Consider the following 15,238-nt stretch of genomic DNA (forward strand, 5'->3'; position numbering starts at 1 on the left):
CTAGTCTAATTAGTCATCGGAATGGGTGGACGGTACGGGGTCTGAAATCATCTAGTCTAATTAGTCATCGGAATGGGTGGACGGTACGGGGTCTGAAATCATCTAGTCTAATTAGTCATCGGAATGGGTGGACGGTACGGGGTCTGAAATCATCTAGTCTAATTAGTCATCGGAATGGGTGGACGGTACGGGGTCTGAAATCATCTAGTCTAATTAGTCATCGGAATGGGTGGACGGTTGGTGAGCTGAAAGAAGATACATTGGCACAGCACAGACAGTTGTCAAAGTTTACAGTTACTTCAAATTCTTTCAAATGAACATCTCCAGATAAAATATTCTGGATCTCTTCCATGTGATATTCAATATGAATAAATGGTGAATTTAATGACATTGGGTACAGATGTTGTCCGTAGATCCCGATATCGCAAATCAACACATAAACAGAGGTCTCCGTTTCCCTGAGCTCTTGGTCACACAACTCTCTGTTACAATGGATCTGATAATTGTCTGGCAAGGTTAAGAGAGTAACATGTTTTAACAAGTGCATCTTTACAGAAGTCTTTATACTTCTAAGGCGCAAATGAAAAATGATTTATTTCTACAGTGAAAATGAAAAATGATTTATTTCTACAGTGAAAATGAAAAATGATTTATTTCTACAGTGAAAATGAAAAATGATTTATTTCTACAGTGAAAATGAAAAATGATTTATTTCTACAGTGAAAATGAAAAATGATTTATTTCTACAATGAAAATGAAAAAGGTTGTATTTCTAAGGCGCAAATGAAAAATTATGTAATTCAAAGGTGCAAATGAAAAATGATTTATTTCTACAGTGAAAATGAAAAAGGTTGTATTTCTAAGGCGCAAATGAAAAATTATGTATTTCAAAGGTGCAAATGAAAAAGGATTTATTTCTAACGTGCAAATAAAGTGACTGTAAAAAAAAAAGAAGCATTATTTGTCCCTCTGTGTCAGGATTAAATAATCCATGTGACTGGGCAGACCTGCAGGAATGTATTGTGATGCAGAGATGATGTCATAGCAGATTTAGCTTCCAGCTCCAGATTAAGGAGCCCGAGACTGGAAGAATGCCTCCAAATTTTGGAATTGGCTCGGGTCCACACACGCACACACCGGACACACACGTACCGGACATGCACACACCGGACACGCACGTACCGGACACGCACGCGGACCCACGCACACAAGCACAGATGGACGCATGCAGACACCCACATACACACTGTCAGATACTTCCATAGTAAATGAGTATGTCCATTATCCCCTCAAAGCCCCAGCATCCATCAGTCCAGATGGAGGAACGCTAGAAAAGGGCAGCAGGAAGGAATCTTTCTTCCGGACGGTCCAGAGAGGAAGCCGGCAAGGTGGAAGAGGACGTCATACTCGGACAGAGGGTGGAGAGGATGGAGGGTATTACCTCTTCCTGACGGGGCAGCGCGGAACGCAGTGGCGCCCTGGCGGAGTCCTCGTATGAATCACTCTGTGAACTTTATTGTTGTTTCTGTCAGGCAGCTTGGTGTGAAAGGGTCTTTGTCTCTCCCCTCTGCTGTTCCCTTGTTCTATACCTAGACCTCCAGACTGGCTGCGCCCTTCCCTCTTCCCTCCTGCCGGCCAGCTTGATTGGGTTGACCATTAACACTGGGATGGGTGTGTCCCACCCACCGCACTGCCGCTTGGACAAAGTCTGAGTCCCAAATGGCACCCTATTCCCTATATTGTCCCCTACATATGACCAGGGCCCTGTAGTGCACTACTGTGTGTAGGGGATAGGATGCCATGTGGGATGCTGCCAGGAGAGCAGAGGACCTCTGGGAGACATGCCTGCTGACTTTGTTCCGTCAGGGAAAGGTTGGGAACTGTGAAGGTTGGACAGAACAGACCTGCCATGAAGGTCCTCCCCTTTCCTTCCCCATCCCCGCATATCTATCTTCTCCAAGACACGCACTTCATGGCACTGTGGACTTGGCAGGATGACAAAAACTAGGCTGAGCTACAAATATTATTATACATGATAAAAGAGAGAGAGGCCTTCACACGGCTCTTATCAGACTGAACCCTGACCCTGTTGTTTTAGTTGTCAGACAGCCTCTGTCAACAACAGCCTTCTGAGTCTGACTACATGTGTCAGTCCCAAATGGTACCCTATTCCATATGTAGTGCACCACTTAGCCATAGGGCTCTGGTCAAAAGTAGTGCACCACTTAGCCATAGGGCTCTGGTCAAAAGTACTGCACCACTTAGCCATAGGGCTTTGGTCAAAAGTAGTGCACCACTTAGCCATAGGGCTCTGGTCAAAAGTAGTGCACCACTTAGCCATAGGGCTCTGGTCAAAAGTAGTGCACCACATACAACCTGAGAAATCTAGAACCTGAAAGGGTTCTTCGACTGCCCCCACAGGAGAACCCTTTGAAGAAACCATTTTTGATTCCAGGTTTTTGTGTTGCATGACGCCCCTGCTCCAGACAGTCTTAAGTTGTTGTCTGTAAGAACCTCAGTTGACCCTTAAAACATGTATTTGTGTTATGCATCAAAACATATATGTAGTTATAATGAAGTCATTGACTAGACTCGGCATGTATTTGTTCCCTCCTTCTTATTTCCATAACAAATGATGGGAAAGGAAATGGTTATCTTCAACTGGGAACTGAGAGCAAGATATATCTGGACACAAAATACTGTCCTGCTTCAATTTCCTGAACAGGTTCCTGAAATACATTGTCAAGGTGGTAAAACATGCATTACCACAATCACTCTCTATCAGTCACCTCATATTGCTAAATTAAGCTTAATTTCTTCAAAGGAAATTGTCGACATGTGGTTGTTATGAAATGATTATATAATGCTTATGAATGTGTTATGTAAATGTTGCTAATATGTTTGATTTATTTGACCTTTTATTTTGCAAAACATAAACTAAAAGCTGATTGACATAACTCGGAGGAGACCAAATGAGTCTCCAGAGTTTGCCATCCCTGAGACCGGGTATTTTTTAATTTAACCAGGCAAGTCAGTTAAGAACAAATTCTTATTTACAATGACGGCCTACACCGGGCCAAACTCGGACGACGCTGGGCCAATTGTGCAGCACCCTATGGGACTCCCAATCATGGCCGGTTGTGATACAGCCTGGATTCGAACCAGGGTGACTGTAGTGACGCTCCACTTGGGAGCTTGTAATTTGTACATCTAAAGGTTATTAATGATGTTAGGTATGGCGGAAGTTTTTGTAAGAGAGCTTTATAGATAAAAAAGAGAGCACTGAATAGACCTACGTGATTTCAAAGGGGGCCAGCCTACTTTCTGGTAAAGAATGCAGTGATGTGGCCTCCAAAGTGGCGCAGAGGTCTAAGGTTTGATCCCAGGCTGTGTCACAACCGGCCGTGACCGGGTGTCCCATATGGCGGCGGACAATTGGCCCAGTGTCGTCTGGGTTAGGGGAAGTTTTGGCCCGGGGGGGGGGGCTTTACTTAACTCATCGCACTCTAGCGACTCCTTGTGGCGGGCCGGGCGCCTGACTTCGGTTGTCCGTTGAACAGTATTTCCTCCGACACATTGATGCGGCTGGCTTCGGGGGCTAAGAAGAGCGGCTTGGCGGGTCATGTTTTGGAGGACGCATGACTCGACTTTCGCCTCTCCCGAGTCCGTTGGGGAGTTGCAGCAATGAGACAAGATCGAAATCACGAAATTGGGGCGAATTTATTTTAAATAATAAATAAAAAGCAGTGATGTGTACTGAACCTATCATCCGTAATAACACGTAGTGCACTATGGTTATGAAGTGTTTAGGTAGGTAACGTTCAAAGAAAATGTTGATGGAAATGTTGTGTTGAATGTAAGACAGTGAACAAAAGACTGGCATTTAGGACAGGGTGATTAAAGCTAAAACTGCCAAGTTTCATCATCTTAATATCCCCACAGACAGACTTTATAAGACTATAATTTGTGCCAATAGGTGCATCACGATTCTATTAGCTTCAGTATAGCTTCTTCTTATGCCAGATGCTCCCACACTAGTGAGGTGCTGAAATCAGCTCATTGGCTCAAAGCTGCTGGTCACATCGCTGTCTCTCTTCCTCTCTCTCTCTCTCTCTCTCTCGCTCTACATTTCTCTCTACCTCTTTCTCTCTCAAAAACATTTGAGAGAACCAATCAAAGCTCAGCACATTTCTGCATTTCCAACAGCCTCCTGTCCAGGCCAGCGTGTCACAGCTCTCCCTCCTGGTGAGTCACGTGAATCTTGTTAGCCAGGCTATATTCACTCACCTCCCTGACCCTCTCATCTCATCTCACTCCATGATGTTGAATAAGTGTACTCTGCGATGGCCTTTCTGACATGCTGTGCATCCCAAATGGCAACCTATTCCCTATATAGTCCCCTATGGGCCCTGGTCAAATGTAGTTCCCTATGTAGGGAATAGGTTTCCATTTGGAACGCATCCATGATCTGTGTGAACTACCGCACTGCACCCCCCCCACACTCTTCCCTTTTGTGCGCTCAGAACAGAACAGCCTCAATTCGTCTTGACACAAACTGGTGTGCCTGGCACCTACTTCCATACCTCGTTCAAAGGCACTTCAATCTTTCGTCTTTCCCAATCGCCCACTGAATGGCACACATACACAATCCATGTCTCAATTGTCTCAAGGCTTAAAAATATTTTTTTAACCCGTCTCCTCCCCTTCATTTACACTGATTAACGTGGCTTTAACAGGTGACATCAATAAGGGATCATAGCTTTCACCTGGTTGGTCTATGTCATGGAAAGAGCAGGTGTTCTTAATGTTTTGTACAGTCGGTGTATTCCCTACACAGTGCACTACTTTTGACCAGAATCTAGTATTGTTACACTATTGAAGCCTATGGGCACTGATCAAAAGTAGTGCACTACAAAGGGAACAGGGGGGCTTTTGAGACTCAACTCTGTCCTCTGTGGTCTGAGGGAGCAGGTGCTCGGTGTGCTGGAGGTTTGCCAGACATAACATCTCAGAGACAGGACAGGAATATGGCTGTCTAATACAATAACAAACACTGTATAATTATAAAGCTAGTGTTCAATATTGCCGCAATGGTGCTTGAATGAAAAGCCAAGAGCTGCAATATTGCTCTGAGGAGGAAAACATTGACTGTTGGCACAGCTATGGATTAGCTATAGCAGCTTCTAGTCAACACAACACAACAACAGATTCAGCTTCTCAGAGCTTGGTCTGTTTGTGCTTGCGTGTGTGTATTTGAATTCCTTTAAGATCAAGGGCTATTTTCTCTTAATTAGTGACAGAAGAGATTCCTTTCTGTTCGGAAATGTACCGGTCCTGCTGGCAACAGAGGATGTCAACCGATAGTGATTTAACGCTGGTAAAATAACTGATATTGTCCAGCCAATCCCCTGACAGAAAGCTGCCAGTACAGGAAGTCAAATCCTCCTTCTGGTTTGTTGTTATCAGTTATAAGCATCACCCATTAACTTTGACACAGGTATCACAGTGGTTAGTTATGATTTACAGTAAATGAACAATAAGTATGTTTATGAATAGGGTGCTTCTGCTGTAGCAGAATTACAGTAGATTATCTCCACCCTATCAAAGCCTACAAATGTAACCCTATTCCCTATATAGTGTACTACTTTTGACCAGAACCTATAGGACGCTCGTCAAAAGTAGTGCACTATATAGGGAATCGGTTGTCATTTTTGGTCGCAGGTGTGTGGTCCTCATATACACCACCAGTATCCTACAAAGTCTGTTATTCTATTAGTGTCTATTTATTGAACCCTTATTTGACCAGGCATGTTGGCTGAGAAGAACACATTGTCCTCTCCACTCTAGCAGCGAGCTGTGGTAAAGAAGTACAGGCAGTAGGGGAGTGGAGAGACAGTTGGAGTGTTTCTATCGTTTCTTATCACGTTGGTGTCTGAGGAATTTGACTGGGTTCCTGTCTGTTTGCAAACATTGTCTGTGTTGTTGCTCCTCTGCCTGTCTGTTCCTCACATGTACGTCCTCCCCAGTTCCACATAGGACATTCTGTTTCCCAGGCAGCCTCGTGAGAAACCAACTACAGTAAACATGACATATCCGCTGAGTCCCAAATGGCACATCCTCCCACCTCTTCAATCGTGTCTCTCTACAGGCTGTGTAGGAAGAGACCCCTTCAGTTCATCCCTTTGAGTCTGGGTCACGAGACAATGTAGTACACCTCAAATGGCATCCTATTACCTTCATAGTGCACTACTTTTGACCAGGGCCCAGAGCCCATAGTGCACAATGTAGAGAATTTGGGAAACACATCTTCATCAATACAAACAGCACAAGTGAATTGCAGAAAGTTAAAATGGGAAACAATTACAGAAGGAAGTGTAAGCAGACATTTTGATATACACATATATCTTAGTGATAGTCCACCCAAAGCGGATAGCATTGACATAAACAGGAGGGTATGCTCTCTCTGAGTATAAGGGGTGTCAGTGCAGCTGTTCTTCCTATGAAGGCTGCCAAGGACAGAGGAGAGATAACGATGCTGCTGGACAATGTGATGCCTGCCTCTGTGTTTAAACAAAGATAATATTTTAGATACTGCTTGAGAGTGTCCCTGGAATTTTTGGGGTCTAGAAGGCTACATTGGTTTACATCCCAAATGGCACCCTATTCCCTATATAGTGCACTACTTTAGACCAGGGCTCATAGGGTTCTGGTCAAAAGAAGTGGGAATAGGGTGCAATTTGGGACATAATCAAATATATGGGACTGAGAAGGGACTCTGTTCAAAAGTAGTGCCCTATAAAGGGAATAGATGACATTTGGAATCCAGACCAGGATCACGTTGATGTTGACAGAGACAAATCCTCCAGCAGCATACTGCCCCCTCCACTTCCTCAACATGTCTTATAACTGCATGAGCAGGTTGGTTGCAGTCTGGTTGGCTGGAGTCTGGTTGGCTGGAGTCTGGTTGGCTGGAGTGTGGTTGGCTGGAGTCTGGTTGGCTGGAGTGTGGTTGGCTGGAGTGTGGTTGGTTGGAGTGTGGTTGGTTCGAGTCTGGTTGTCTGGAGTCTGGTTGGCTGGAGTGTGGTTGGCTGGAGTGTGGTTGGCTGGAGTGTGGTTAGTTGGAGTGTGGTTGGCTGGAGTGTGGTTGGCTGGAGTCTGGTTGGCTGGAGTGTGGTTGGCTGGAGTGTGGTTAGTTGGAGTGTGGTTGGCTGGAGTGTGGTTGATTGGAGTGTGGTTGGTTGGAGTGTGGTTGGCTGGAGTCTGTTGATCAGAGCTAAAGAAGAAGGGGAAGAATTAAAATGTAATCAACAAGTGGAGATGCACATTTTTCTCCTCCTGACCATAATTGAAAGACAAGCAGGTTTATTATTTCCACGCATTATTAATTTAACACGCAATTTATTCACGCTGTTTTGTACACTACATGGCCAAAAGTAGGTGGACACCCCACATTTGGCTATTTCAGCCACACCATTGCTGACAGGTGTATAAAATCGAGCACACAGCCATGCAATCTCCATAGACAAACATTGGCGGTAGAATGGCTTTACTGAAGAGCTCAGTGACTTTCAACGTGGCACCGTCATAGGATGCCACCTTTTTAACAAGTCAGTTTGTCAAATGTCTGCCCTGCTAGAGCTGCCCCGGTCAACTGTAAGTGCTGTTATTGTGAAGTGGAAAGCAGCAATGGCTTAGCCGAGAAGTGGTAGGCCACACAAGTTCACAGAACGGGACCGCCAAGTGCTGAAGCGCTTAGTGCGTAAAAATCGTCTGTCCTCGGTTGCAACACTCATTACCAAGTTCCAAACTGCCTCTGGAAGCAACGTCAGCACAAGAACTGTTCGTTAGGAGCTTCATGAAATGGGTTTCCATAGCCAAGCAGCCGCACACAGCCCTAAGATAACAATGGGCATTGCCAAATGTCAGCTGGAGTGGTGTTAAGCTCGCCGGCATTGGACTCTGGAGCAGTGGAAACGCGTTCTGTGGAGTGATGAATCACCTTTCACCATCTGGCAATCCGACGGACTAATCCGGGTTTGGTGGATGCAAGGAGAATGCTACCTGCCCCAATGCATAGTGCCAACTGCAAAGTTTGGTGGAGGAGGAATAATGGTCTGGCGCTGTTTTTTATGGTTCGGGCTTGTACCCTTAGTTCCAGTGAAGGGAAATCCGCTACAGCATACAATGACATTCTAGATGTTTCTGTGCTTCCAACTTTGTAGCAACAGTTTGGGGAAAGCATGACAATGCCCCCGTGCACAAAGCTAGGTCCATGCAGAAATGGTTTGTCGAGATTGGAGTGGAAGAACTTGACTGGCCTGCACAGAGCCCTGACCTCAACCCCATTTGGGATGAATTGGCACACCGACTGCGAGCCAAGCGTAATCGCCCAACATCAGTGCCCGACCTCACTAATGCTCTTGTAGCTGAATGGAAACAAGTCCCTATAGCAATGTTCCAACATCTAGTGGAAAGCCTCCCCAGAAGAGTGGAGGCTGTTATAGCAGCAAAGGGGGACCAACTCCATATTAATGCCCATGAGTTTGGAATGAGATGTTCGACGAGCAGGTGTCCACATACCTTTGGCCATGTAGTGTATTTATATCTTATTAACAGAAGCAGTGTAGATTGTTACAGTAGGCCTATCTCCAGTCTAACTGCGTAATCCAATATACTCCAGTCCGCATTTCCCCTTCGCCCCATCTGGCTCATTTACAGGTTCTGTTTACTACTGGCGAAGGAGAGGCACAGAGAAGGGGATCCTAAGGGACTGAACAATTTTGGCCTACCTCTGTCGTAGAGTAAAATATCGACATTATATTTTGCTGTTCTCGTTGTGCAATAACCGTGTGGTCATTTTGGAAGGAGATATTCATCAAGTTAAATCACCGAAACGCCGTTATTATGAAGAAAAATAGCAACTGACTAGCGAACGAGCAACAGCGATGACTGACAGTTGAGTGGAAATCTCAGCGTTGACTGAATCGAGTTTGCTGTTTGATTTCTTTTTTTCTCCATACACGGTTCAGATTAGTTTATATTACTTGAAGTTGTAAACGACATAGTAATCGTTAGTATTTTGCGTTTATTCAAGAAGATATGTTTGTGAAAGACAGCAGCCATGAGTAGTGACCCGTGGGTTTCGTTTACTACTGTACGCCACGCGTGCCTTGCATGAACCTGAAGTTGTCAAAAGCGAAGCTACAGAATTCAGGACTGTGCGACGGGGGAAATTGCTGCACTTTACAAGCTGCGGTTTAGGTTTTCTTTCAATGTACGGGAATAGGCAATTTACTTAGTAACTACATACATAGCAACATCCATAGCGAGTGTTACCGGAAGCGTAATTCAATTGAGAGTTGATATCTTTCTAATCGCACAAACTTTGTGGCCTCCTGCCCATTCAGCTAACGGTAACGTTAGCTAGCAGCTAGCTAACGTTACTCCCCCTTCTCTGCAACGCTAGAGACTGCGGATTGTATCAACACTTGAAAAGACGCAATGCGATGCAATTTATTGCAAAGTGAGACTTTTCCTTTGTTTAGCCACAATGATTCTCACGGTTGCGTTTGTTTGTGGTGATTTTGAATATCCCTCTGACCTGTGCAGTTAACTAGCTGAAGCTAACCAGTGAGTTAGCTCGCTAAGTTAGCTAGTAGTGAACACGTTGGACCCTCCGCCCATTTTTCCGGGATGACCGTTTTTTATTTTTGTTTACCTGTGGTTTAACTAACAAACCAAACGACAGCTACACCTTGCCAGCTAATTTTAATCGAGTTGACTCGGATTCTTCCCCAGACAGTTGCTCTCTACTGTGTTGTCGGTCGGATATTGACTAGAGTTGAGTCAATATGTGTCCGCGGACTTTCCTTGTGTTTTTTGTGACTGCTGTCTACGTATGGAATTGTCAGCAAACGAATGGAGAAAGTACAGAAAGTAAGTAGTTAGTTAATTTATAATCTTATCTGTTGGAGATGTGTATTATATTGTTCCTAATTTGACAGAATTGTTGACATTGTGTATTAGTGTGTCAGGTTTTGGAAGGCTCTGATTTAACAAGATCGGCTATGATGACAGAAAGTCAAGCCATTTAGTTACTGGAGATTTGGAAGGACGAAGGTCAATTTTATTGTTTTTTTCTGGTTTGCATATTTGTTTTTGCCCATTAGCCACCTAATTTGATCAAAATGCGTTTGCCAACATGTACAAGTATATCCTATACATTTGCTTGGATATCAAGTCAAGATTCAAAACACAATGTACGTCATTAATTGATTAGGGGGACAAGTCGCACCTAACAAATACGTTGATTGATTGCCTTGTCAATGCTTTGAGTAATTACAGCCATGACTACTAGAATGTGGGTTTAATGCTAATGTTGGCAATATTCGCATGATTATTTAAGTATCGAAGTACACAGCCTGAATAATTTAGAATGCCTGTTTTTAAATACATTTAATAGAATAAAACATGGTTTACAGTTGTGGTGTTTTCTAAGGTTAGAACATGGACTATAAGCCATGCCAAGTATACAATGTGAAGTAAATATCTTGTAAAATTGTATGATATTAACTGGAATCACCTGCTGTGTTTACTCATGCTGATAAAAAAAATCCCTACCCATCTACCTCACTGTGGTTTAGAGATGAAGAATGTGTTTCAAGTCATTCACTGTTGTCTTGCCAACAGCAGTAAGTGGGTAAACAAAACCAGAGATTTAAAAGCAAGCACTTTGTCAAACCATATACTTTGTAATCAATGTAGGTTTATCCTGGCACTCAGAATCAGATGCACATGTACAATTTTTTTTGCAGCACTCAATCTGATCAGATTAGATAAACCAAATGAGTTCAAATGAATGGTCAGGACTAAGGATGGATGTGGTAACATATCTTCTGTTGTTAAAGTTGTTACTCTATAAACTTTCAGTAACAACTTATAGTAACAACAGAAGATAGGTGAACACGCCACGTCCATCCTTACTTCTGACAATTCATTTGAACTATTTTGGTTTATCTGATTGAGTGCTGTAAAAAATGTTGTTCAAGTGCATCCGTAAAAAAAAAACTCCAATGAAAATAACTGGTTTGTTATACATAATTCCTTTAGACAAAACAAAATATTTGAATCTGTCTTCGCTCACTCGCTGTTGTACATGTGCATCCGATTTCTTAATTTAGTGAAATCCGATTGGGTGCCAGGATAACGCTGCATTGATTTCAAAAGTGTCTGGTTTGACATGGTGCTCTCTTATTAATCTCTCATTTTGTTTACCAAAGAGGTAAAACATGGATTTACTTCATTCGCTGTTGTCTTGCCAACAGCAGTAAGTAGGTAAACAAAAGGAGAGATTAAAAGAGAGAAAGTGCCCTCTATTTTTAGGCTATAATGCCGTTTTATCGTGGCACTGGAGACGATCAGGTCTGGTTTCACTAAATCAGTTAAAACAAATGGCCTTAGAATGGATGTGGTTTTAAACACCATTTCTGTTAGACTAGAGGCTAAAGTAAAAAAGTACACCATTCTGGGTGCTGTTTGTCAACGGTCTATTTGGAGGGCTTCAGAAATAGAGAAATAAATATAGCCATCCTTGTGACACACTTGGCTTTGCTATAGTAGAGGAAACATTGGCCTCTGTTCAGTCCCCATCTGTCATTGCTTTTATCCTAAAAAGTGTTGTTTTTCTGCCGTCACTTAGCTCAACATTTGTCGTCCATAGTTAAAAAGATAAGAATAATAACTAAGACATGGGAATTTTTATAAAAAAATGTAAATGTGATAAAATCCAGACTTCAACCACAGATCTAGCACCTCTCTGATTCAGAGAGGTTGGGTTAAATGCGGAAGACACATTTCAGTTGAATGCGTTCAGTTGTGCAACTGACTAGGTATCCCCCTTTCCCTTTAGTGTGGGGAGGATTTGCTGTAGGTCTGTTTGAAGGAACTAGTGGTTTGGTCTGGGAGATGGATGCATCTCTGCGTGGTGGGTCTGTGTGCCTTCCAAATGGCTCCCTATGTAGTGCACTACTTTAGACCAGGGCCCTATGGCACCCTATTACCTATGTAGTGCACTACTTTTGACTAGGGATGCACGATATATCGGTGAACATATCAGAATCGTCCGATATTAGCTAAAAATGCCAACATCGGTATCATGCCGATGTCTAGTTTAACGCCGATGTTAAAAACCGATGTCAAAGCTACTGTGCATACAGTTGAAGTCCGAAGTTTACATACACCTTAGCCAAATACATTTAAACTCAGGTTTTCACAATTCCTGACATTTAATCCTAGTAAAAATTCCCTGTCTTATGTCAGTTAGGATCACCACTTTATTTTAAGAATGTGAAATGTCAGAATAATAGTTGAGAGAATGATTTATTTGAGCTTTTATTTATTTCATCACATTCCCAGTGGGTCAGAAATTTACATACGCTCAATTAGTATTTGGTAGCATTGCCTTTAAATTATTTCACTTGGGTCAAATGTTTCGGGTAGCCTTCCACTAGCTTCCCACAATAAGTTGGGTGAATTTTTTGCCCATTCCTCCTGACAGAGTTGGTGTAACTGAGTCAGGTTTGTAGGCCTCCATGCTCGCACACGCTTTTTCAGTTCTGCCCACACATTTTCTATGGGATTGAGGTCAGGGCTTTGTGATGGCCACTCCAATACCTTGACGTTGTTGTCCTTAAGCCATTTTTCCACAACTTTGGAAGTATGCTTGGGGTCATTGTCTGTTTGGAAGACCCATTTGCGACCAAGCTTTAACTTTCTGACTGATGTCTTGAGATGTTGCTTCAATATATCCACATAGTTTTCCTGCCTCATGATGCCATCTATTTTGTGAAGTGCACCAGTTCCTCCTGCAGGAAAGCACCCCGACAACATGATGCTGCCACCCCCGTGCTTCACGGTTGGGATGGTGTTCTTCGGCTTGCAAGCATCCCCATTTTTCCTCATAACATAACAATGGTCATTATGGCCAAACAGTTCTATTTTTGCTTCATCAGACCAGAGGACATTTCTCCAAAAAGTACGATCTTTTCCCCATGTACAGTTGCAAACCGTAGTCTGGCTTTTTTATGGGGGTTTTGGAGCAGTGGCTTCTTCCTTGCTGAGCGGCCTTTCAGGTTATGTTGATATAGAACTCGTTTTACTGTGGATATAGATACTTTTGTACCCGTTTACTCCAGCATCTTCACAAGGTCCTTTGCTGTTGTTATGGGATTGATTTGCACTTTTCGCACCAAGGTACGTTCATCTTTAGGAGACAGAACGCGTCTCCTTCCTAAGCGGTATGATGGCTGCGTGGTCCCATGGTGTTTATACTTGCGTACTATTGTTTGTACAGATGAACGTGGTACCTTCAGGCGTTTGGAAATTGCTCCCAAGGATGAACCAGACATGTGGAGGTCTACAATTTTTTTTCTGAGGTCTTGGGTGGTTTCTTTTGATTTTCCCATGATGTCAAGCAAAGAGGCACTGAGTTTGAAGGTAGGCCTTGAAATACATCCACAGGTACACCTCCAATTGACTCAAATCATGTCAATTAGCCTATGAGAAGCTTCTAAAGCAATGACATAATTTTCTGTAATTTTCCAAGCTGTTTAAAGGCATAGTCAACTTAGTGTATGTAAACTTCTGACCCACTGGAATTGTGATACAGTGAAATAATCTGTCTGTAAACAATTGTTGGAAAAATTACTTGTGTCATGCACAAAGTAGATGTCCTAACCGACTTGCCAAAACTATAGTTTGTTAACAAGAAATTTGTGGAGTGGTTTAAAAACAAGTTTTAATGATTCCAACCTAAGTGTATGTAAACTTCCGACTTCAACTGTACCTATATAACGTAGCTACATGACCTAATGATGCCCACAATGTCTACTGTGTGGATCGAGCAGTCAGTAAGTTGAGCAATCATTTGAAAGAGTAAGAAAATTTAAGCGAGACAACTTAAAGGTGAAATCCGTCTGTTGCCCAATGCTAACGTTATAAGCAGCCAGCTAGCTTCATCTGGCTAGTGAGGCTAGTGAGGCTCGACCGGACCGGGTTATGTGTTGTGAAGCTAGCCACAATAAGGATTATGCACAATAGTGGAATTTTCATTTTGCCTTCAAAAATAAAAGTATGTCATTGACAGTGATGCAAATGAATAATAGTAGAATTATGCCATTCTTTTATTTTGAAGGCTATCCGCAAAGTCCACTATTGTGGCTCATCCTTATTGTGGCTAGCTTCACAATAGATGGGTCTGACCACCATTAATCAAATAAGAACTGTCTTATAGCAACTGAAACAGATGATGTCGTTTTGCTATGTTTTTGGGGAAGAACATTGTTTGCATCCATGAGCTAGCTAACTTTAATTTTTTTATGACCAGCACTGTAAGTTCGTGAGACAACTTTACCAGCATCATAGCATACGTATTAGAGGTCGGCCGATTAATCGGAATGGCCGATTTAATTAGGGCCGATTTCAAGTTTTCATAACAATCGGTAATCTGCATTTTTGGACACCGATTATGGCCGATTACATTGCACTCCACGAGGAGACAGCGTGGCAGGCTGACTACCTGTTACGCGAGTGCAACAAGGAGCCAAGGTAAGGTGCTAGCTAGCATTAAACTTAACTTATAAAAAACAATCAATCTTAACATAATCTACACATGGTTGATGATATTACTAGTTTATCTAGCTTGTCCTGCGTTGCATATAATTGATGCAGTGCCTGTTAATTTATCATTGAATCACAGCCTACTTCGCCAAACGGGTGATGATTTAACAAGCGCATTCGCGAAAAAAGCATTGTCGTTGCACCAATGTGTACCCAACCATAAACATCAATGCCTTTCTTAAAATCAATACTCAAGTATATATTTTTAAACCTGCATATTTATTTAATATTGCCTGCTAACATGAATTTATTTTAACTAGGAAAATTGTGTCACTTCTCCTGCGTTCTGTGCAAGAAGAGTCAGGGTATATGCAGCAGTTTGGGCCGCCTGGCTCGTTGCGTACTGTGTGAAGACCATTTCTTCCTAACAAAGACCGTAATTAATTAATTTGCCAGAATTGTAAATAATTATGACATAACATTGAAAGTTGTGCAATGTAACAGCAATATTTAGACTTATGGATGCCACCCATTAGACAAAATACAGAAAGGTTCCGTATTTCACTGAAAGAATAAACTTTTTGTTTTCGAAATTATAGTTTCCGGATTTGACCATATTAAT

General features: G+C 42.6%; 1 protein-coding gene across 2 annotated transcripts in view; it reads left to right on the forward strand.

The window, feature by feature from the left end:
• Nucleotides 1–8,750: 8,750 nt before the first annotated feature.
• The window catches only part of LOC120056144 (insulin receptor-like), a 135,989-nt gene continuing 129,501 nt past the window's right edge, over nucleotides 8,751–15,238 (forward strand). For both annotated transcript variants that reach the window (XM_039004347.1, XM_039004348.1), the window contains exon 1: nucleotides 8,751–9,936. In XM_039004347.1, coding sequence (XP_038860275.1) covers nucleotides 9,852–9,936 — 85 coding nt within the window. In that variant the 5' untranslated portion in view covers nucleotides 8,751–9,851. The remainder of the gene's footprint in view (nucleotides 9,937–15,238) is intronic.

This window comes from Salvelinus namaycush, chromosome 11, assembly GCF_016432855.1.
Source record: "Salvelinus namaycush isolate Seneca chromosome 11, SaNama_1.0, whole genome shotgun sequence".
In the NCBI taxonomy this organism is placed as follows: Eukaryota; Metazoa; Chordata; class Actinopteri; order Salmoniformes; family Salmonidae; genus Salvelinus; species Salvelinus namaycush.